The following is a 22,634-nucleotide window of genomic DNA, read 5'->3' as shown; positions in this document are numbered from 1 at the left end:
AAAAAAAAAAAAAAAAAAAAAAAAAAAAATCGATTCACACAATGACACAAGTCTTATAAGTTTATACTTTACATAACACATATACAACCATTCTACACCATTTTGCCATGTGTGCAAAAGACGAAAAAAATATAATCATCTTACCAATCCCATTCAACATATGTATCAAAACTCAACTATTGGTATTTCATTGTAGTACTACTACTAAGGTCATGTCCAATGAGTAGAAACATATTAAATTGCTCAAACATAATATTTTATTGTTTTTAATTATTTATTTAAAAAAAATGAAAAATAAAAAATTAAACCAATAATAGCTCAACAGATATCAGATACATGGTTAGCAACGTTTCTGAAGTTGTTCCATGAATAACGTTCTGACTCTCTCTCCTTCTTTTAAATATTTTATTATTTTGTTTTTGCTGAGCAACCCTTCCAACATCTCCCACTAGATTTGCTCTTCTATGCTACCAATCAACATCAGGATTGAACTTTTGCAAATTCTTTATTATAAATTCTTGGTTTTTAAGCCATGGAAGAAAAATAGAAAAGAAAAGGAGGGAAGGTCGTAATTTGTTTGTATGGACTTCTGGTATGCGAGAATAAAATATTATACGATTACAAGCCGTCCAATCCACGGATAAGAGGACACGTGGCACAAAATTACGTAGACAAAACCGACCAAGCCACCCAAACACTTGTCACCCTCAGCCAAAATCATTTTTATTTAGCTGAGTGCAATAATTGCATGCCCACTCCCAATATTCCCGTTGCGTTACAGTCCCCACCTCCACCTCTCTTGGATTTTTTTTTTTTTTTTTTTTTTCAGTTTTCTGACAAAAGAGTCTTCTTAACAACCACAAGTACAATACCAAATCTTAAACTCCAACAACTACAACACAAAAACAATACTTACAAAATTTTATCAATAAAAGAAAAATAGTTTTAGCGGTCTAAAAGAACAACATCACGGATGAAAGAAAATATTGGACATCAAATTTTGGATTTGTTTATTAAAATTTACATTTTAGAAACAAAATTCACCCAAACATATACGTTTTCGTTATAAAAGACCATGTTGTTTCCCTTTTATAATAATATATCTGTGAAGGAAATTATTCATTTTCACGTAGGATGTGTGAGCTTGATCTCTGAGAGTTCCTACTTCCTACAATTTAATTTCAAATTCAAACTCAACAACCATAAGTTTTGGAAACCAATTTAAAAAAAATAAATAATAATATGTATATCGAATAGCCTTGGCACATCTATCGTCTGGATAAATAAAGCCCATATTTTTTTTAACTGGGCCTATACTTTAGTCCATAAGCGACTCCTGCATTTTAAGAAAGTCTCCTACTCCTAATTGTAAATTTAAAAATTGGTCCAACGGCGAATGAACCTAAAACCACAACAACAAGCATCAGTGCATCACCGACTCGAACCACTCGCGCTACTAACCAACCCTAGTTTCCTTTTTTTCACGTAACGTTCTTGCCGTATTCTTTTTTACTACCACAAGCCATCAATTAGCCAACGTGATAATGACACCTGGACTTGATCAGTCCTCTCATTTTCTTATTTTCCTCCTCCGTGTCTCATCATCATCATCATCATCATCTGAATGTCTTTAAATAAATAAAGTTGAAAATCCGGTTTCTCTCTCTTATCCGCTCCACATCGCTTGGCCGCCGCCGTCCGCCGTCGCTGTCCACCACCAGGTTTCAAAATCCCTTCGTCGCAAGTCGACCTCCATTACCCAATTTATGTTATAAGGTAAAAGACGCGTTTATTCGCATATAATATGACTTCCCCCATTGGTTAAAAGAGCTTATTGGGTGATTCATTGCGTGCTTCTATGTATCTTCTATGTGTTTGCTTTACTTGTTTTTTTTTTATTATGTGTTTTTGGATCATTCCAATATTTAGTATCTCCAAAACGTATACGGCTTTTTTTGCTCTGTTTTTGTTTTGCTGCTTCATTGGATCAATTTTTAGATACTTCCTGTTTCGTTTTTTCCTGATTTGCGGTTTTTTATTTGTGCTTTAGATTGAATTGGATGTTAGAGGTTCAAATTTGTCTTGTTTGTTCGTCAGATACCGGTAAAGAGATGCTTTTTAGAAGTAAAGGGTGATGCTTTTTATCTTTTTGGCCAAAAAGAGATTTGAGAGTGTGCATATTGGAGCTGAAAGGTAGAACGGAGGTTTTGTATAGTAGGGTGTGACTGTGACCTACTTATTAGAGCTGAAGGTGTAGTAATAATTATAACAGAAGCCTGGTTCATCAGATCTTTCATCAATGTCAGAAGGTAATTTGGCCGTCATGAAACCAGAGGTGAAAAATTTCATTCCTTTCCTTTTACTAGTCAGCTTACTTCACCTCTGATGGAAAAGGACCAATAATTTCATATTCCTAAACTAGTAGTACTGTTTAAGGTTGTGATGGTTAGAGGGTTGTTAGATCTCATGACATTCTCAGTATTAAACCAAGGCACCTTTTGATACATGGATTTTTACAGTTCAGTGTTTGATTCATGATTAACTTTATTCTCATCATCTGAATAAAGTTAGTTGGTGATTTCTCTATACGTGTATTGAATTTATATGAATGACTAAATTTCTTTCATGGTGTCATGGATTCAGACGATGAAGTCCTACATATGGCTTCAAACTGCTGATGGCTCAATCCAGCAAGTAGAACAAGAGGTTGCAATGTTCTGTCCCATGATATGTCAAGAGGTAATACAGAAGGGTGTTGGATCTTCTAAGAATCATGCAATATCGCTTCCACAGCGAGTTAAGCCAGCTATGTTCAGCTTAGTTCTTGATTATTGCAGATTTCATCAGATGCCTGGACGTTCAAACAAGGTTTCTATTCTATATTTTGATTAAATTTCATACCCTGTCGGGCCTTTTTCAAGACATCTACTTTCCACTCTTTAGGAACGGAAAACTTATGATGAAAGATTCATCCGAATGGACACAAAGAGGCTCTGTGAGTTAACATCAGCCGCTGACAGTTTGCAGCTGAAGCCTTTGGTTGATCTTACTAGTCGTGCACTTGCACGAATCATTGAAGGCAAAACCCCTGAGGAGATACGAGAAATATTTCATTTGCCTGATGACTTTACTGAGGTATGCGCTTCTCAAAAGCATCTCTTCTTAAGATGTGTCTTCTCCATCTGCTTCTTTTTTTTTTTACTGTTCTTTGATAATTTATCCAGGAAGAGAAATTAGAGCCCCTGAAGAACACGATGGATGATCCACGGATTCGACGACTGAATCGATTGTCAAAGAAGAGAAAGGAGCTCAAAGAAAGACAGAGATTGAAGGTCTGTTTAGTAGTTTCTATTTAAATTGTTTAGGATATTGTAAATTTGTAATTTGTAACTTTATGAATGAAAATTGAGGGTAATTTGGTCTGTAAGATTGAACTGTTTCACGAGCTTATGAAGTTGGGGTTTTCCATGTCTTAGAATGTTGAGGTTGAAGAACATGTGGATGAACGTTCTGTGGATGACCTGTTATCATTTATTAACGGCAGAGGTACTTTCCTTTGACCTTACTGGTTTTCGAAATTCACAATATCCTTTCATTTGTTCTGTTTCTTCTTTGGCTGCTCCCTGTTCTCTGTTGATTCAGTGATGTATATTTTTGGTTGTTGACTATATTTTCCTCTTTGAGCTACATATCTGCCATTTTAATATTGTTTTGGTGAATAGTTCATTATTCATATTTGATTGAGATATTTGGTCTGAGAATTTATGTTTGTGTTGCCTCTTAGTTTTCTACTTTCTCTATTCTACTTCCTTTTGAAGGCCTCATTGGAAGTAAGGAAAATTCTGTTTCACAGATCCCAAGGCGGTAAAGAAAAAGAAGAAGAAGAAAAAGAAGGATCAGAAGATTGTTTCTTCATATGACATTCATGAAAAGGTTCAGACTAGTTTCTCTGTGTTTGTTTTCTGGTCGGTATTCACCAAGTCAATGAATGCCTTCCTTGTGCTTAGGGATCACATCATCTTCATTCCAAACAACAATGTGTTGAAGAGGCCGGGTCCAGCATGAGACAGGTACCCAACTTACCTAGTGCAGAAGATGACATTTATACGCCAAAGTCCGGGTCTGAAGATGAAGATGTAGACGATGAAATCGATCCAGCCATGAGGGAAATGCTTGATAGGTAAGACCCTCCTTGTTAAATCAAAACTAGGATATATTTCTTATAATGTCACACATTGTTCTCCAAGTCATGAATAAAGATGAGTATCAGCTCCATCAAAATCTTGTATTTGGGAAATGAAATAGACTTGGTTCTCATGAGTGGTGTATTAATGTTATTACAGAGAGGTAGAAGATTTTGCTCAAAGACTGAACGCCAATTGGGTTCGGTCGCTAGGACAAGAAAGAAGGCCTGTACACTTCTCCATAAATGGCAACGGGACTACAAGACGGCATACAGGTATGGTGGTATCTATTTTGGCGTCATTATCTTATGCTTTTTTCTTTAATTGTAATGTTGAGTTGGACGCTTGCGGTGTAAAATAAATGACAAACAGGTTTTAGACATACTCTAGATGACTGACGGGGTTATGGTTTGAACTTAAAGGTCAATCTCCATGACACAATTGAAGCTGAAAATGAAACAGTTTTGGTTATGTATGTGAGCAAATAGAGAGAGAGAATGGTTCACTAGTCACCACCGGCGGTTGATGCGTGTCCTCATGTAACAGTTTTGATTTTGAATGTTTAACATTCTAGTGATCCGTCCTTTTCTTTGTAAAACCACGTGTAAGTTATTTTAGTTGTTAGAATTCTACGTTAAGTTATTTTGTTTTAGCATCAGAAATTTATCATAGACACACTCTCTTGTATCACACTATTGCGAGTGTAATAAATGGTTTAAGTTCCTTAGACTATGTGATAATTAGACCTAAGAGGATAAAAGAAAATTATAACAACACTCGCCTTGATCAGGATCAATGGCTTGCTGATAACTTAAATTGAGATTTATAGTTAGAAGAAGAAGAAATAATGAAGACAGGTTCCATTTGTTTTAGCATCACAACTCACACGTCACACAAGACGAGAAAAGAAGAAGCCACAAGTAGCTACATCTCACACAAATGATTCTTGTTACATACATTGTATATACAACTATATCAGTTCATTGCAGTTTTTATCTCTCTCTTCTTCCAGGAGACGTTTAAATTGGAGAGTCACTCACGATGCTCATGGTTTTGAATTGTGAGCTTCTGCCATAGTTTGGTGTAGTTGATCAGGAAGTTTATCATGTTTAGTCCCATTCTGCTGCACTGATGAAACAAGCACAGTAGGCAATTCCATCAACCAGATGAAATGAATATAATATAATCTGCAGGGCCTTTATAATTTCTAGTCAGAGTTGCAACACATACCGGGAAAACTTGAGAAGATGAGTCATTCGGTTCCTCTTGAACTTCGTTTATTGAGTCCTCAGATCTTCCGGGGTGTGACAATGTAACAGCAGACTGAAAAGAGGAGGAGGATCCTTTGTCGTATTGTCCATCCAAACTTGCTACCTCTTGAAGCGTATTGGTGTTTATTTGTGGCAACACAAGCCGCTGAAACTCAGACAAGAGCGCAGAGAGAGCTCGAACTTCATCCATTCTAGCTTCCCTATACATTGATCAGGAAACATCAGCAAGCAGCATCCAGCAGTTGTGGATATCTCGGTGAAAACAAAAAGGTCTTCACCAAACCTTGTGTGGATAAGGTTTCCTTTGCAGGTAAACTGTATTTGACAAGTAGCAGGCGCTTGTTCGCAGACGAAGCTTGCTTTCTTGGACTTAAGATCCTCCATTTTCCTGCAAACGATAACAAGACGCGCGCACGGGGTGAATTAGCGAGCAAACAAACAGGAGAGATCCAAAAAGATTGTCATGTCTAATCTCAATGAGCCAATGCAATTATAACATGGAATAGTGTTTATCTGCAGCAGCTCCCATAACAAGCTTCCTGATTTTATGCTGTTGTATCATTTCCAAAATCCCTTTCTCGATTGAGTCCATTTCAAAACACAGTTTCTCTGCCTGTACCTAGAGAAACCAAAACCTCCTTTTAGAAATAATAAGGAAAACAGAGTGACATTAATGTTATCTGTGCACAATACATACCCCTCTCTTCAGGCAAACACTAAGGTACTCTTGCAGAATCTTGTCTGTTTTCACCGTTTCTTTGTCTCTATATGCTCTCACTAACTCCGCATCAGCCGTTGAAGCTTCGAATCTGGTACCCACTTTGCATCAGAAGTGACAAGAGTTTTAATTAAAGTCAATACTTCTTAACCAGAAAAGACTTATTAGAAAGCCAAAAGAGGGTAAACAACACTTACAGACAGGAATCGTTGGAGATGGCTGGTGGATATGAACGATGCAGATTCTGTTTCCCTCGGAGTTTTGTAACGCCCATAGGAGATTTGATGTGTTCTTCCACACATTTTTCCCAACTGCAACGTAGATTTTCTCTTCAAGTATCCGTGAGCTGACTGTTTCCTCCATAGCCTGAGAAGAAGGAACTTTCTCAGGAAGATGGAGAGACAAGAATTTGGAATAGACAAGTCTCTTGCAGAAGCATTTGCTTGTTTACTTGGACAAGAAGACACCCAATGGCTGCACATCTCACCATTCAGGTATCTCTGTTCCTTCGAATATTCCATCAATCTATACATATATATATATATATATGTTATTGAAAGAGACAGATCGATGATTACATTTTTCCAAAAGATTATGAAAAAAAAGTAAGGAAATAACAAATCATGAGGAAACAATGTTAGAAAATGCAATTTAAAAGTGGTATTCAACATGGTATCTTTTCATAGTTTATTTAGTTTATTAGCTGTTTTCAACGTAATATATACATGGTCAGATTGTATTACATAAAAAAAAAACAAAGAATGAAGAAAAGGTCTTTCAAATTACATGGGTTTTATATACATTATCTTACATCAAGTAGACGAGATCGTTGAAGCAAATGCTGAAGAATAAATTATATTTCTTTTTCTCTTTCACTTTCGGGAAGAGGGTGAAGCGTGAAGCCATTCCTGGATTGCAGATCGAAGTGCAAGATTTGGAACTAAGTTTGTATGAAGAAGCTTCTTGTTCGTCATTGGTGAAGTCTCATATCCACTCTCAAGCCATGTTCTTATGGCTTCTGCTTCATATGTAAATCCATCTGCTGCTAGCTGTGGATCCTCCATCACTTCCTGCAACGTTATAGAAGAAGAAGAAAAAAGGTTTCAATTTTTATGATTAGATTCGATACAATCTTCCTTGATTGACTTTAGTTTTACCAGTGAAATGGGACAGATGAAGTACTGAGGAGCTTCACGGTGCTCATCAGATCGAGAGACCTTCTCTTGGGCTCTCTTCAGCTCCTCTACTTTTATAATTGCTTTCTCGCGTCCTTTTATCAGTTCATCTCGTTCTTCCTTGGCTTTTCTCAACACTTTCGTTGCCAAGTTATACTTGTCTTGCAGCTTTTGTACCAACATATAGGACTCGGTTATTCGGTTTTCAGATATATACCTCATCTTTTCGAGTTTTTCTCTCGCTTTCGTCAGCTCCATCTCTGTTTCTTTCCTACGTTTCAACTCCTCCAAATAGGCACTTTCCCATTCTTTAGCCTACATTTGGTCAGAAAACTTCGTAATCATCAGGCAAAAACGACATTCCCCAATGGCAATAGAAATTGCAGGAGCAAGGAAGAGATTGCCAAGAACACGTTACCTTTTCCATTGCTTTATTTTTCTCTTTTTCAGCTTCCTGATGCTTGAAAGCCTCAAAGCTTGCTTCTTTTTTCGATTTCTCAGCTTCAAAGACAGCTAATTGATACACATTTCCATTTCCTCTAGATATCGTGTATTGGCCCGAAGGTAATACAGATCCTCGTGAACGGACTGAATCTTGATCAGAACTTGTAGATGCATACTCAAGAGATGCGTTACCCATGATAGCTTCCCTGCATTATACCATCACCAGATTTATTAGTCTTCTGACATGTGATTGTTCTCACAATCCCAGTTCCTGTTAAAACCACAAGAGTCAGATATAAAACACAAATAGCATTCCAAAAACCGTCTCAAGTAGTGTTTAAGGTAGCACAGATTACAGGGACTCGGGATAGACCTTGTATATACCAGGTATCCTTTGCAAGTAAACCATATACAACAAGTAGCAGGCGCTTCTTGACGAATGTAAATGGCTTTCTTGGATAACAGATCTGCCATCCTCCTGCCAAATTAAGATTAATGATGAATCCGTAAGTGAAGATAACAAGAACGATCCATGAGAAAATGATAATCCAAAATGATAATCCAAAAGTAGTTAGTTATGCCGGTGTGCTTTGTACATTGAATAGTGGCTGTCTGACGCAGCTCCCATGACGAGCTTCTTGACATTGTGCTCTGAGATCAATTGGATGAGTCCCTTCTCTACCGACTCCATTTCAAGGAGTATCTTCTCTGCACGGACCTAGAATATTACAGTCGGCTCTCTTTATCTCTTGTATCATCAAACAAATATATAATACTATCACTTATTAGCAATAGAAGTAACCAAAACATACCTGCATTAGCCTGCATGTTTGAAGGTACTTGTCCATGATCTTTTGTGCCTTTTCCTTGTCTTTTCTGTAGAGCGGCTGGTGAACGTGGACGATACAGAACTCCTTGCCTCCAGTGTTCTGTATCGCCCAAACAAGAGTGGACTTGTTCCCTAATTCCGTCCCCACTGCAACATATATTTTCTCATCCATTAGCAGCTGCTGGGAAACTGGTTTGCTCATCATCATCTCTCTCTCTCTCTCTTGCTTGGTCTGGATTCAGCGTTTAACGCTGCATTGAAGCCTCGTGAAGCCAACACTTTTCCCCTTTGCTTGGATCGAAGCTCCTCTTTCCAACACACTCCATATATATAAGACACTCAAAACATTCCTCTATTTCACTCAAGAGAATAAACAAGAACAAACAAGAATTTTTGTAATACAAGAGAAGAGATGATAGATCTGAACAGAGGAAGCAATCAACAAAACAAAAACATTTTATGCAGTTATAACATGCATACGAAGTCAACCACGGTACCAATGACGAAACGTAGCCTTAACGCAGAAGTTGTATCATGTATTAAAATAATGAAGGCTTTTTGATTTTCAACGACAATATCTATGTACGAAGAGGAATGTCGACATATTGACAGAGATACACAAATTCCACAAGACTTTTAAGAAAATACTGAAGAATAGTCTCAGCAATTTCCAGATTGATGTCTTTCAATTCTGCGTTAGGTTGCTTACCTCAGTGCAACCCTGAGATTCCTTTTTACAGCTATGCCACTAGCCACCAAAACGACCTGACCTCACTGCTAATTAAGTAAGATTAACCATAAGAAGTTTAACAAATAATAATCACAATATTAGGCAATCAAAGGTTAACTTCCTCTAGTAGGAAAACAAGTATTACACGATAGTATTGACTTCATAATTTAAGACTCATCCTAATGAAATGTTTAGCTAAGTGAAGGCATCACTAGTGAGATCAAGTCAGAGGCTAATCTTTGTGCTAATGAAAGCCGAACATAATGGAAGAACAAAAATTGAGGCAGTTCTTCTCACACAAAAGGAATAAACATACAACTTTTTTCATACAGAACATATATATATATACATATATACACATACAAATCTCACCAGCCTCTTCTTTTCATATATGACAAATATGGAGGACTTACACTATGCTTGAGAAAGTAAACAAATATGGAGAGATCGTATTATGTATATGTATAAGGAAGACTGAAAAAAACTAATCTTACTCACTCTCTGTTGCCTCCCGCAGAAAAAGGCAAAAACTTTTTTTTTCATAAGGGACTACTTGCGGGAACAGGGGTTGACGGTTTGAAGGATTTTATTTTCAGCAATGATGTTGAAGCCACTCTTGAATCGCAGAACGAAGAGCATGGTTAGCAATTAGGTTGGTGTGAGAAAGCTTGACATTGGTCATTGGTGAAGTATCATGTTCACTGTCCAGCCACGCTCTTATAGCCTCTGCTTCGTATGTGAAACCGTCTGCAGCCACATGTGGATCCTGCATGACTTCCTGAAAGTTTTGTAAAACCAGAGGACAAACGGGTTTAGTACCATTAAACTGCAACATAATGGTGTGAGACCTCAAACAAGCAAATTTCAATGCCTTTGTGATCGAAGTTTTTCGAGATTTATAATATATTTGGAAATCAATACTTGACTAAACATTACCTGGAAAATGGGGCAAATGAAGTATGGAGGGGCTATGCGGTGCTCGTTACGGCCGAGATGGAAAGATGAAGATCCTCCACTAGAAGCCCTCATAGGTTCAAGTACCCTCCACACTTCAGTTCCAAGATCCGGACGATTCTCGCTGACAGTCTCGCAGCATCTTAATGCCAAGCGAGCAAGCTGCTCCGCCTGAACAAAGGGCCAGTCACCTGCCAAAGGGTCCAAAAGGTCGTTCAATGTTCCATTGCCGAGGGCATACTTCACTTCGTTTGATATCCGTATGGCAGGTCTCCCAGTCAACAAGCGCAATAAGATGATCCCAAACGAGTAAACATCTGACTTGGGAGTTAGCTCTCCACTACTGGAAGCTTCTGGATCCAAATAAGCAACTGTGGTTGTGACATCAGTTCTCATGCTTTTGCTTCCATTAGGATGAAGTAGTGAGCAGGTTCCGAAGTCACTTAACTTGCTAACGAGATTGGAATCGAGAAGGATATTTGCTGGCTTCAAATCACCATGTACTAAGCTATGAGGTTTATTGGAATGAAGAAAGACAAGTGCTGCGCATATCTCAGTGGCAATGCGTACACGATTTTGCCACGATAAGGGTGGAGAGTTGTCCTTGCAATTTATCCTGTCTTCAAGGCTTCCATCCGGAAGATACTCATAGACAAGACTCCACCCCTCTGGACATGCTCCAATTAGCGTAATGATATTTGGATGTCTCATTTTACTTAACACATCAACCTGCAATGCCACAAGAATAAGTCAAAGCTCCTCCACAGCAAATACTAAATAAAGAAGTTAATAATATGTCAAGAAATTACCTCTTGTTGATATTCTACAGGGCCTTGCGAACTGTTAGGATTCAACATTTTTATAGCAACCTGTGTATGACGCAGTATACCAACGTAGATGCTTCCATATCCACCTTCCCCAATCTTCAGGGTCGAGTCAAAGTGATTAGTTGCTTCCTCAATCTCGGAAAATGAGAAATCCGTAAAGTACTGAGGTAAATGTAGAGTTGAGGTTTCTGCGCGACTCCTTAACTCCTCAGCTTCTCTGAGTGCTCTGTCACGTTCTGTCTGCAACTCCTCTCGTTCATCCTTCAACTTTTGCAACAACTTCACCGCTATATCAAGCTTCTGGTTAAGCTTTTCCATTGTACCATCAGACTCTGCTATTTGGCTCTCAAGCATTGCTTTCTGATCCATTGCACTTTGAAGTTCTTCCATGATTACCTCTTGCTCATTTTTTATGGTTACAAATCTCTCTTTTTCTTTTGCTACTGCTATCTCCGTATTTTTCCTTCGCTTCAACTCCTCAGAATAGGCACTTTCTGATTGTTTAGCCTATAGTAAGTAGCAACATTATCAGAATACTATTATATTGTAGCTGTTATTGGTGTAACTAGAAGCACCACCATTAAGTCTAGTAATCTATTCAAATGATACGCTAGCAAACATGAAGGTCCAGTATGATATATATCTCCAGCTAGAAAAGGTCATCATTTTTTAAAAAGGTCACTGCCAGCTAAAATTCTATTTGCGAGGAAACTCACCCTTCTGATTGCATCAAGTGCGTTTTTCTCGGCTTTTTGACGCCTAAGAGTCTCTGCAAAAGCTTCTTGTTTAGAACTGTGAGCCTCTGACGTAGCTTTTCGGATTTTATTGTTAAACGAATCATCCACACCATCCTGCAATGATGGAAAAAATTCCTGGACAGCTGAGTATGCAAGGTATAAAGAATCAAAATGCATTGCTTTTTCCATTAGGAACTACATGACATACCGGAAAATTGGAGGGAGATGAATGGCCAGAATTCTCGTCAACTGTACTCATAACTGTTGCACTGCCATCTGATTCTCTATCCTCCTCATCGGTATTTAAAGACCCATCCGACCCCCTCCCGCTGTGTTCAGTTGAACTTCCATTGCTTACAAAATGTTGAACTGAATCGGTGCTCTGAACTCGAGATATATGCTGATGTTCAGACTCCGGTGTAGAGAAAGTTTGAAGTAGATCACTTGCACTTACGGAAGGACGCGGAGATGCATATTCTGATTCAGTGTCATCCATCGTAGCTTCCCTGCAATGATAGCACAATAAAGATTACTAATAAGCAGCCACAGATGCGTTATTTCAAATGCCAATGCAGCTCTCGGGAAGCTTAAAGACTGCTACAGTTATAACTATACATGGCCGTATAAGTCATTTTGAAATCTTAAGATATGAGAAAAAGAATTGGCCAAACCTTGTATGTATCAAGTATCCTTTGCAAGTAAACCATATTTGACAAAGAGTAGGTGCTTCTCGGCGTACGAAGATGGCTTTCCTGGACTTCAGATCTGTCATTCTCCTGTAAGTCAAACAATGGAGCAGGCCAAAATTTAAGACATTTAAGTGAGACAACAGACAGATCTACAAGAGTTGGTTCAATATGCATAATAAGTAGAGAGTCAAAAAAACGGATTCTGAATCCTAAAAGCATACCTCGAATAGTGTCTATCTGCTGCTGCTCCCATGACAAGCTTCCTGATTCCCAGCTCAGAGATCAGTTGCACAATTCCATTCTCGATAGATTCCATTTCAATAAACATCTTTTCTGCCCTGACCTACAATCATAATTGACACTATAATTCTTTAGAAGCAACGAAAACTATCAAGTCATACACTATCTAATAAACTATCATAAGTCACTATGATCCTAGTGCTAGCCAATGAAGTAAAACATAAAAAAGAAGGCATACCCCTCTCTGCTGGCATATACGAAGGTAGTCGTCTAGGATCATATGAACTTTCGCCCTTTCTTTTTCTCTAAAAACCCTAACTTCTTCGTCCTTCACAGAACCAACTGGAAATTTGGCGCCCACTATGATGGATCAACGAGGAAAAAAACAGTAAGAACAGAGATCAACGACTACAAATTAGAAACCAGACTACACAATTAGGCTCTTATGTGACAAAAACAAAAACACACACAAACAAAGTACTTACTAACTGGAATCATCTGGGAGGGCTGATGAACATGGACAAGGCAAATCTTCTTCCCACCAGTGTTTTGCAAAGCCCAGATGAGTGTAGACTTGCTCTTGGCGACGTGTTTATCCACAGCAACGAAGATTTTCTCCTCGATCAGCCGGGAAACCGGTTCGTCCATAATACCGCTACGACTGGACCTTGATCCTGGGCTACCAATTCCGTGAAATCTCATGGATCCAGCTCTTTCACCCATTGCTGGAATTGGAGTCACCAGAGCCATCGCAAAAACCTCTCTCTCTCTCTCTCTCTCTCTCTCTCTCTCTCCGATACCAAATCAGACAAACCAAACCACCAGATCGTTTGACTCCTAAAAAATCCACACAACAACGAAACAAAAATTGAGAATCCTAACCGATTACTCCGGAACACACGAATCAACAAGCAGCCGTGAGTAAAAATAGATACAAGTTTTCAAAATCCAAAAGGGGAAAGTTCATACCAGACTGAAATTTTGAAGCAAACCAGACACTCGAAATCGTATTGAAACCCTAAAAGTCTACGGATACGGAAGAACCAGAAGAAGAAGAAGAAGAAGAAGAAGAAGAAAGAGTTTTTATATGATATCAATTTCGAAACGTATTTGACCAAAACGACTCTTGGTCAGAACAACCAAACACACACACACAAGGGGCAAAGACAACTAAGATTTTCTCGGAAAATTTACGAGACGAAGAGAAGGAAAATTAAAATTGAGAAAAAAAAAAGTGTATTACTAATTTATTCGATTTTGCTTTGCTTTTTACATACCAAAACGAAGCTTCTTTGGGGGATTTGTTTGATGCTCAAAATCAAACGTGGCGTGGTCGAGAGAGTCTTAAAAGAAGAAGACAAGAGGTTTTTTATTTATCTGCTGTGGGCACTCACACAGTACTACTTATATACTTGGATGGTCCACCTTAACCGATTAATGACACGTGTACTTCTTTAGTGACATCGATAGCACCGATGAGATTGGTACACCAACAACAACTCGTAGACTAATAATATACTATATTACGCGCTGTCTTCTTTTTTCCGACGTGTTCACCTTTTTTTTTTTTTTTTTTTCCCTNCCCGCCGGTGATATAAACATATAGGTCATTCATTCCGATCCGGCCCGTTAGATTTTTGTTTCATAACAAAATTCTATTTTCAAGAATCAAGACTCCAAAAGAGTTATCATGCAAGACATAAATATTAAAGAGTTAGGATAAAGTTTTTAATTGTAATGTTAAAAGGTAAAATAGCCTAGGCGATTGTAGTCTGATACTAAATCTCAAAAGAAAAATTGAAAACTTATGCCAAAAACTCTCTTCTACTTTAACGCATCACGAATCTTAAATTCTAATCAACTATGTGAAGAACCAATGAATCATGCATGCATAGATGATAGCATGTGAAAAGATATTAAGAACATCACTATATATATATCTATCAAACCAAACGTCTATATGAATCTCGATTGCGTAACTAATATCTTCACATAAATAATTTCTAACAAATATCACTTTAGTGGTAATAAACATATTGGATACATATATATAGCTATACGTCAAACACTAATTTCGTTAATTAGTTGGTTCGGCAGATATATATTTCTTGTCTTCAAAATAATAAACATTTCTGTCTTGAAATGTAGTAGATGAGAAAAAATATCTTGTAAATTAAAACAACTAATATAAGATGAAAGCATATTATTTTCAAATTTTTCTTTCTCGATAAATCAAGAACTAGTTGAATTGTTAATCTGGCGTGTGTGGTTGTACCATGTTATATAATGTAAATTAATAGGCATATTCCCCCAAATGCTTATTCCCTTGTCATTTTCATTTGAATTATATATATCTCCCCGGGGTCGATATATAATTTTATATCTTATTGAATATTACGTTAATGCGCGTAATTGACAGGTTTTAAAAAAATAAAGAAAAGGTTGTCTCATGATATGAAGACAGGCGAAGCACATCCACAATTTCACTATAGTTTAGCATTTAACTAACCAAAATTATTGAATTAATAGTTTTTCTTTAATATTAATTATCGTTATCATGGAATATTTCAACTTAGGATATACGATTTGGAATGTGGCATCTCCTTTATTCATTAGTCCAATGCTTCATCGTAAACTGTGGTTTGAATTTGACAATTTGTTCGTGCACGTTTCCGTTAGGGATATATAATCTTAATTGGATATGACTAGTCTTCACGATAACCGGGATCCGGATTAACATACTTATTAGTATTAAACAAACCATAATCTATAACGAAAATATATAGATCTTAACATGGTTCCTCTATTTGATATATATATCATCATCTTTCTATTCATATTTTTTTATGATTCATTTTATAAAGATTGCATTATTAGTTTAAATAATCTAGATTAAATGTGATGATTTTAAAATTAGTTTACGGCTAAAACTTTAAAGAATTTTAAACTAAATACAGATGTAACTCCGGTTTAATAATTAGTCACAGCAATTAGCCTTAAGTCAATGAGAAATGACAACGAAGTTATTAAATGGGCAATATATGATGCAGGCTTGCTTTCAAAGCCTGATTTAGATTCTGAGTCCGAGCCCAAAGTTTTGCTTTGAAAGACTGAAATTTCCAAGGACGTATCAACATGTTCAAATTGCAGGCTTTGGTAGCACAAACATAATCACTAATGCTCTCATAGTCCGTTCTTCCTCACCCACCCTTAGTTACACAAGCATTTTTAGATTTTAGCTTCTTCCTTTTTTAGAGAGTGCCTTATAAGTTACATTAATGCTTCCTTTTATGTGATGTGATTTTCTTAGTTGGCATTAGTTAAGTGTTCGATTATTAATTATGGGACAAATTAATATATGTTTTGCTTAAAAGTTCTATAAATAAATTTACTTTGACGTCTAGAAGGGAATTTATACACTTATTTTGGTGTCTATTAGTACTTCGTATTAGTGATAGGGTTGCCACATCATCCTAGTTCAAATCCGTATGATATATCTATTATTGGAAAAACATATCTGTATTGATTAGTTGTTTATATTAAGTTTTTCATATGCATCACCATGTAATTTGATGTAATAACCAGCTAGTTGATGACATAAACTTTGATAATTTTAAAAGGGAAAATATTTGTTCCAAAATTCAGATCAATCATATTGAGATGTTTAAGTTTTAACAGAGAGTCATGCATATCATCATTATTTTTTACGTTATCACCGTCTTTTCTTTATGATAACTTATATATATGTTACCAAAACCTTTAACTAAGATGATTGTGGTGACTAGATAGAGTTGTTATATGGCAACCCTGCTTAATTTATAAGATTACACTAATTATATCTATGATTTTCTGTTAGGTAGAGCATAATGAAAGAGTTCTATATAATTAACATACAAAAACGAAAATTATATAATATAAAAAGTCAAGAAACTAATTATGCATTTGATTACACATGACGCTACCGTTTAATTTTGTTAGCTTTCTAATCTTTTAGTTAAATTCCAGTTTAAGTAATTACAAGACTTAGTTCGGCGATGGTACCTAAAAACGAACAAGAACAACGAAACATTGCTTGCACATAACATAACCTTCGGGTCGGGTTGTGTTGTATGAGTCACACAATGCAGAAAGCGATGCGCAAATGGCCCATCAAATCTTCACATGCGCTTAGGACAAGAGAGACGAAAATGTATAGAGAAGAATCCTAAGAAACTATATGCTTCGTATACTCCATGACGTCGTCGTTTCTTCTGTTGTTATATGCTGAGTATAAAAATACAAGAAACGTTGTCGGTTTCTTTATTTTGTTTTTAAGGTCTTCATTGCGGACATTTGTTAATTTCTTTTGTCTCTTCTTTTTTCTTTTCTTTTCCATCCTTAATTGCTTTTGTCTTTTATCTTGGTGCTACTATATAAAAAAAGTTGCTTTCTAGTTAGGGGTTTTCTTTACGGCAACTTAAAGAGTTAAAGGTATTAACTCTCTTGAAACCGAATCTATTTGACTATTTATAACAATCTTAATCAGTACAAAATAGAATTACATGCATTAATCAATTAATGGTGATAATCGAACGGATCAAAACTAATAAAATTAATTTAACATTCTAGAATCTAGAGTGACGTGCCTGTATTCTTTTTCGTTTTATCGGACTTAATTTTTAGATAATAGATTATCTATTATAAATATTATCAGAAATGGACATCATAACTATACTAAATTGGTGCATGCTTAACGACGAAATATAAAACCATGTAGTAAGTAACTGTCTGAATATATTATGTGAGACATATTCATGTACATGGATGGATACACGTCCCCAAATTCGCAAAAAGTTTCACAAAAAGGTGTGGTCCAAAATAGGATCAACATCGTTCGCTGTTGTATATTATATGCTGATCCTACACACATAGCAAATGTCCAAATAATCATAAATGGAGTTTGCCAATTGTGAGCAACTCTATGGAAACAATGCAATATTCTTCGTAATTTTTAATATTAATGGGTACAAAAATATTACACATTTTTATGCTAATATTCTTCGCATGTCGCTATGAGCAAATCGTGATTCTACTTAATCATTCATTCGTTTTTCCATATTTACGATTAATACCCAAATTTGATCCCCAAAAAGAAAACTAAAAAACAAAATCGAGTGTCTTACTACATTGTATTTATAAGTCTGTTCTTTCTTTCTCTAATAGATTAGTTCTGTGCGGCAAGCTTGTTTTCATTTGATCACGATCGTGCTATCGACATTTAATAAAACCATAGTTTTTATTGGGTGGGACTTAACACACACTGACATTATTTATTTATATATAAACGGTGTGAGTCAGTCAGAAAGACTCCACAAAAATAAAAATAAAGTTATAAAGATTGACGAGTTTGCCCTTCCCGACACACTTGTCGCCGTACGGTACCCTCACTCGGACAACTTGGCCAGGACCATTTTTTTACCTTACCGACTCCGAGAGACAATTACCGATATTCTCATTTCTCCTCCTCCATTTATTTACGACCATCACTCATATCACTCTCTCTTTCTCCACTATCCATCATCACTCATATAATCATATTATATGTCTTTATATTTAGAGTCACATACGATTACGTAAAATGTACTAACAGTTATGTCATGTGTATCCACATTTTAGCCAAAGTTATTACTTACCAGAATATATATATATATATATAGGATTGTCATTACAAAATTATAATTCGGTTATGATTAGGTAAATGGAGTTTGATTCTTTGTTCTTTTGTTTTTTTTTCTTATGTCGGAAATGAACAGCAAAGACAGAGCTGTTGACTTTTTTTTTATCGTTTTCTTCTAGTATTATTTTAATTATATAGTTACGTAAATCATGAAACTTGATCGGATTTTGTCGTTTCTAATGTAGAAACTCTTGTAATCTGATGCCAAATGTCAAAATTATTTTAATCACGCTAAGTACTCTGTTTTCTTCTTAATTAAATATCGATCTCTGGGTATTTTATACTATTAAAATTGAGTACTATACTATATATATATATATATTTTCTTTTTTTGTTTCTGGTGAGAAGTGGGTCTACTAAATGACACAATTTGCTAAACAAGCTACCCTCGTGCTTCGAGCTTCGTCGTCACCCTCTCGTGATTTTTCCTATTTCTATTAATAATAAGCCAAGAAAGCCGCATTTTATACGAAATCTGGAAAAATTAATAATAATCTTCCAGGTTTCTTTAACAGTAATATGGAACTCTGAGTGAGTGAGTGACTAGAGAGTAAAAGTATCAGCACTAGTTCTGCTTTATCAGTAGATTGTCTTGTTCAGTTTCCAAGCATTGGATCGGATTCTTAAGGTAAAAGTTTTTCTTCTTTTTCTTTTTTCTGTTTTAATGCTTTCTTTCTTTTATTTCGTAGGGATCAACAATGCATGAATCATATTAAAAGACTAGTTTTGATTCAGACATTGATATTCTTTGATTGTAATCACAGTTTTGGTATCTCTTTTTATAATTACTCCCTTTTGTACATTTTGCTCAACAGAGAGAAAAGGAGAAGAACTAAAAAGAAGAGGATTCTTGATTTTAATGGAGAAAGAGATTTGTAGAAGACATCTCTCAAGAGAAGGGATAGGATGTGTTTGGGTGTTTATGAGCATGTTTGATTTCAGACATGGTGGATCTACCCACAAGCTTTTGATGGATAAGAAACGTGGAAGCAAACGAATCATTGGTTTTTATTTCTTTCTTTTCTATATGATTGAGAAAATGTTTCTGCGACAAAAACAAAAACATAAAAAATTCTCACTTTGTTGGTTTGATGAAACAATTAATGCAGGTAATAATGGAATGTTTGAGACTAAAGTTGAGAAGCAGCTTACCTGTGACTGTGACTGTGAGGTCTTTGTTAACGATAAAACTTGCTTTTCATTTGTTGTATAAAGTTAATGATTTTCAGGGAATGATAAATAAATAAAAACTGATGTAGAGATTGTTTGTGTTGTTGTCTCAGGAGAGTGAAGAAGCTGAGATGCAGAGTGTTAAGAAACTCATTGAAGAGGAGATTGATGAGAAGAGTAAGCAAAAGTGTGAGTCCAGAAACCGGAAGAGGAGAACTAAAACCTGCAGCAAAATCAGTGAGGATATCAATGTTTTGATTGCTGGTGATGATGACGATCATGCAGAGAACTTAAATGATGATCAATGCACTCAGAAGGAAGTGGATTTGGTAAACGATGATTCCGAAGAGAAGTTCAGCGAGTTGATAAAGCGGTTGATAGCTCAGAAGGATACCGAGGTAGAGAGTTGTGACAACTTGGTGGATGCATTTCAGGTCTTGGATTCTAAAGCAGGATCATTCTTAAATAATGGTACACCAACTTCAGGGGATTCTCAGAGAATCAAAGTGACAACAAGCTCTCCAAATGAAAGCAGAACTTCTCAATGCACACAACAAACAATTGTTATTTTGAAGCCTGAACCTTTGGATGTTGGGTCATCACCTGGAACACCTTCTAAAGACAACAAGGCCAAAAATGGGAGATTTGGTTCTCGCTTAATTCTCAGTAGAATCAGAAGAAGACTAAAATTTGGTGTTGGAAAGAATCCATGCAATGCTCAATATGACTCTGATCCTGATCCAGATGCATTGTCGTCTAACATGAGTCAAAACGGTTGTTTGGGAGAAGAGACAGATACTACTTCCGGAAGGCATGTTTCAGGTGGAGAAATATTTCCTGACATTGCTTCAAAAAGTGAGTCTTATAGAGAGAAAAATATCCATGGAAGTGAAGATTCGAAGAAGAGTATGTGTGGTATATACATTGCTGCCAAGAAACACCTATCTGAAATGCTTGCAGAAGGAGATATAGATGTTGCTGATTCACCGGATAAAGAAGTACCAAGAATCCTCGGGAAGATTCTTGCTTTCCCTGAGTTCTCCACACCAGAAAACAGTCCTAGAGTGACCTTGGCACATGATACTGTTGGTGATCAGACAACCGAGAAACCAAATCTTCAGCAGTGCAGTTCAGAACAATACTCTCAGCTATTAGTATCGGATTCAAACACACATGAAGACACATCGTCTACCTGTAATATGCCAGTTATTGAAGGTAATTATTTATTCTTTGTCTCTGTTGATCTGTTTCTTTCTCAGCCTTGGTGGGTTTTTGAACTGTCAAAATGAGACTAACTGCTTATGATGAGTAATCAGCAGGCATTTCAGACACTGAGATGGAAGAGCAAGAGAAGACTGTTCTGGATTCATTGTCTGAAGCAATTAGCTCTTCCATTTCCCACCAAGATGCATATATTGATGAGTATGAGCACAAACAACCCTTGGAAAAGGTTTGATTCCTTGAGTCTATGATACAGTTTCTATTGTTTTCTTTAAAGAAGGCTAATTGCTTTATCCTGTTCTTAGGAAGTATTTGATAAGGAAAAGTTACCGTGTTCTCCACCAAACTCCTCAGTAAAAATGTCTGATTGCCAAGAAAATACCACAGATGTGCTGGGAAAGTCAAGTCCTGTGTCTGTGCTAGAGCCTTTCTTTACAGATGATGACACTAGTCCAAACAGCACCAGGTTCTCTTCAGGTATGCCTAAAAAGAATTTGCAACACCAATTTAGTATTCTAGTAAGACTTCTGTTCAGAGCTCAGATTCTGACCTTCTTCATTGACTCAATTAGTGGAAATGCGGAAGCAACCACTTTGCATAAGATTCGACGAAGCTGATTCTCCAACAACCGACAAAGAAAATGATGTCAAAACTAGGATGGATGACAAGGAACTGGCTCTTGCATACATTCAAGCCGTGGTGAAATCCTCAGAGTTGAACTGGGAAGAGCTTTTGGCGAGGTCTTTTTATTCGGAGCAGCTTCTTGAGCAGGCTCTAATGGATGACATAGATTTCTGTTCTACAAATCTCTGCAGTGATAAGAAACTTCTTTTTGACTGTATCAATGAAGTTCTTATGGAGTTTTGTGGGCATGGCCCTTGGATTTCATTCGTCAAACCGGCTGTTCGGTTTTTTCCAGATATGGAAAATGCTACTGAAGTGGTACAAGAAGAAGTTTATTGGCATCTCTTACCTTTGCCTTCTCCTCACACACTAGACCAGATAGTGCAGAAAGACCTGGCTAGGACTGGAAACTGGATGGACCTCCCCTTTGATATTGGTTGCATCGGTTCTGAAACAGGTGAAATGATCCTTGATGAACTATTAGAAGAGATAATCAGCAACTGCAGATACTTGGTCCAACCTGAAACACTCAACAAGCTGATTCCTTGAGTCTCACTGCTCCAACACTTCTTGTGCTGACGAAGAAAGATGCTCATGATCACCAAGAAGCTCCTCTGTTAGCTCTGTACAGTTTCACTTTCACTTCAATGTACAAGCTCTAGTTTTCGTTCTTGTGCAGATACACACAACCACAACTTTTAATACCCCAACAACGACTGCAAAAGAAGCGCTTTGTTTTGTTTCTTTCAGTCCTTGTTATGTTTTTTTCCATTTGGCTTCTGTAAAGTTTTGAGTTCTGTTGTGAATGTATTAGTTGTATGTTGTTTTTACATGAGGATGAATAAAACAAGGTTTGAACTTAATCAATAAGAACATCTTGCTTCATTGTGTTTCAGTCAAGACACAATCCAATACAGAATATATTTTGACAGATTAAGAAGCTCTTTGGCAAATTAAGACCAGTAATGATTAAAGAACATCTGATAAGGATAAAGCCAATATGCTAAAGGATGCGTATTTTAGTTTCTTATCTACTTGTCGCATCTTTACCCTCAACACTAATATGTTCTAACTGGTTTCAAAAGAATTAGCAAATTTCCTTATT

At 36.6% G+C, this 22,634-nt stretch overlaps 5 protein-coding genes across 14 annotated transcripts; 2 read left to right on the top strand and 3 right to left on the bottom strand.

Annotated features, from left to right (window-relative positions):
* On the top strand, positions 1,413-4,911 carry LOC104793563 (SKP1-like protein 20). Of its 7 annotated transcripts, none has more exons than XM_010519940.2 (10): positions 1,413-1,776; positions 2,098-2,335; positions 2,644-2,868; positions 2,944-3,135; positions 3,225-3,332; positions 3,477-3,546; positions 3,854-3,933; positions 4,008-4,180; positions 4,344-4,459; positions 4,607-4,911. In XM_010519940.2, the coding sequence occupies exons 2-10, from the start codon at positions 2,300-2,302 to the stop codon at positions 4,618-4,620; spliced, it is 1,014 nt and encodes a 337-aa protein (XP_010518242.1). In that variant the 5' UTR covers positions 1,413-1,776; positions 2,098-2,299; the 3' UTR covers positions 4,621-4,911. The 7 variants fall into 7 exon arrangements, with proteins under 7 accessions (XP_010518242.1, XP_010518240.1, XP_010518241.1 ...); XM_010519938.2 differs by having other exon boundaries at positions 1,414-1,776; positions 4,557-4,911; XM_010519939.2 differs by having other exon boundaries at positions 1,414-1,776; positions 2,051-2,335; positions 4,557-4,911.
* LOC104793564 (U-box domain-containing protein 33-like) lies at positions 4,989-6,670 on the bottom strand. The gene is made up of 6 exons (XM_010519946.2): positions 6,371-6,670; positions 6,153-6,274; positions 5,953-6,074; positions 5,739-5,843; positions 5,415-5,655; positions 4,989-5,312 (listed from the first exon to the last, which is right to left on the bottom strand). Exons 1-6 carry the CDS (start codon positions 6,534-6,536, stop codon positions 5,217-5,219), a joined length of 852 nt encoding a protein of 283 aa, XP_010518248.1. The 5' UTR covers positions 6,537-6,670; the 3' UTR covers positions 4,989-5,216.
* On the bottom strand, positions 6,849-9,305 carry LOC104793562 (U-box domain-containing protein 37-like). The gene is made up of 6 exons (XM_010519937.2): positions 8,605-9,305; positions 8,389-8,510; positions 8,166-8,270; positions 7,767-7,998; positions 7,331-7,663; positions 6,849-7,243 (listed from the first exon to the last, which is right to left on the bottom strand). Exons 1-6 carry the CDS (start codon positions 8,827-8,829, stop codon positions 7,046-7,048), a joined length of 1,215 nt encoding a protein of 404 aa, XP_010518239.1. The 5' UTR covers positions 8,830-9,305; the 3' UTR covers positions 6,849-7,045.
* Positions 9,613-14,131, bottom strand: LOC104793561 (U-box domain-containing protein 33-like). Of its 3 annotated transcripts, none has more exons than XM_010519936.2 (10): positions 14,076-14,131; positions 13,284-13,635; positions 13,037-13,158; positions 12,780-12,901; positions 12,541-12,645; positions 12,078-12,375; positions 11,849-11,983; positions 11,115-11,639; positions 10,288-11,034; positions 9,613-10,129 (listed from the first exon to the last, which is right to left on the bottom strand). In XM_010519936.2, exons 2-10 carry the CDS (start codon positions 13,546-13,548, stop codon positions 9,944-9,946), a joined length of 2,505 nt encoding a protein of 834 aa, XP_010518238.1. In that variant the 5' UTR covers positions 13,549-13,635; positions 14,076-14,131; the 3' UTR covers positions 9,613-9,943. The 3 variants fall into 3 exon arrangements, with proteins under 3 accessions (XP_010518238.1, XP_010518237.1, XP_019082419.1); XM_010519935.2 differs by having other exon boundaries at positions 13,768-14,117; XM_019226874.1 differs by having other exon boundaries at positions 13,284-14,117.
* LOC104793560 lies at positions 18,876-22,392 on the top strand. Of its 2 annotated transcripts, none has more exons than XM_010519934.2 (7): positions 18,876-19,142; positions 19,330-19,518; positions 19,624-19,685; positions 19,798-20,899; positions 21,004-21,134; positions 21,211-21,382; positions 21,477-22,392. In XM_010519934.2, exons 2-7 carry the CDS (start codon positions 19,374-19,376, stop codon positions 22,076-22,078), a joined length of 2,214 nt encoding a protein of 737 aa, XP_010518236.1. In that variant the 5' UTR covers positions 18,876-19,142; positions 19,330-19,373; the 3' UTR covers positions 22,079-22,392. The 2 variants fall into 2 exon arrangements, with proteins under 2 accessions (XP_010518236.1, XP_010518235.1); XM_010519933.2 differs by having other exon boundaries at positions 21,001-21,134.

The sequence above is a fragment of the Camelina sativa genome, chromosome 6 (genome assembly GCF_000633955.1).
Source record: "Camelina sativa cultivar DH55 chromosome 6, Cs, whole genome shotgun sequence".
In the NCBI taxonomy this organism is placed as follows: Eukaryota; Viridiplantae; Streptophyta; class Magnoliopsida; order Brassicales; family Brassicaceae; genus Camelina; species Camelina sativa.
This window is presented reverse-complemented; position numbering and strand designations above follow the sequence as displayed.

Excerpts from the sequence above, each read along its gene's own strand:
- LOC104793563 (XM_010519938.2), top strand. The coding sequence starts at position 2,300 with ATGTCAGAAGGTAATTTGGCCGTCATGAAACCAGAG. Across the intron at positions 2,336-2,643 it reads TGGCCGTCATGAAACCAGAG|ACGATGAAGTCCTACATATG; the intron begins GTGAAAAATTTC and ends TCATGGATTCAG. Across the intron at positions 2,869-2,943 it reads TGCCTGGACGTTCAAACAAG|GAACGGAAAACTTATGATGA; the intron begins GTTTCTATTCTA and ends TCCACTCTTTAG.
- LOC104793564 (XM_010519946.2), bottom strand. The coding sequence starts at position 6,536 with ATGGAGGAAACAGTCAGCTCACGGATACTTGAAGAGAAAATCTACGTT. Across the intron at positions 6,275-6,370 it reads ATCTCCAACGATTCCTGTCT|TGGGTACCAGATTCGAAGCT; the intron begins GTAAGTGTTGTT and ends TCTGATGCAAAG. Across the intron at positions 5,313-5,414 it reads CATCTTCTCAAGTTTTCCCG|TGCAGCAGAATGGGACTAAA; the intron begins GTATGTGTTGCA and ends TTGTTTCATCAG.
- LOC104793562 (XM_010519937.2), bottom strand. The coding sequence starts at position 8,829 with ATGATGATGAGCAAACCAGTTTCCCAGCAGCTGCTAATGGATGAGAAA. Across the intron at positions 8,511-8,604 it reads AAACATGCAGGCTAATGCAG|GTCCGTGCAGAGAAGATACT; the intron begins GTATGTTTTGGT and ends GTAATATTCTAG. Across the intron at positions 7,999-8,165 it reads GGATACCTGGTATATACAAG|GGAAGCTATCATGGGTAACG; the intron begins GTCTATCCCGAG and ends GGTATAATGCAG.
- LOC104793561 (XM_010519936.2), bottom strand. The coding sequence starts at position 13,548 with ATGGCTCTGGTGACTCCAATTCCAGCAATGGGTGAAAGAGCTGGATCC. Across the intron at positions 12,902-13,036 it reads GTATATGCCAGCAGAGAGGG|GTCAGGGCAGAAAAGATGTT; the intron begins GTATGCCTTCTT and ends TTATGATTGTAG. Across the intron at positions 12,376-12,540 it reads GGATACTTGATACATACAAG|GGAAGCTACGATGGATGACA; the intron begins GTTTGGCCAATT and ends CTATCATTGCAG.
- LOC104793560 (XM_010519933.2), top strand. The coding sequence starts at position 19,374 with ATGGAGAAAGAGATTTGTAGAAGACATCTCTCAAGAGAAGGGATAGGA. Across the intron at positions 19,686-19,797 it reads CCTGTGACTGTGACTGTGAG|GAGAGTGAAGAAGCTGAGAT; the intron begins GTCTTTGTTAAC and ends TTGTTGTCTCAG. Across the intron at positions 21,135-21,210 it reads ACAAACAACCCTTGGAAAAG|GAAGTATTTGATAAGGAAAA; the intron begins GTTTGATTCCTT and ends TCCTGTTCTTAG.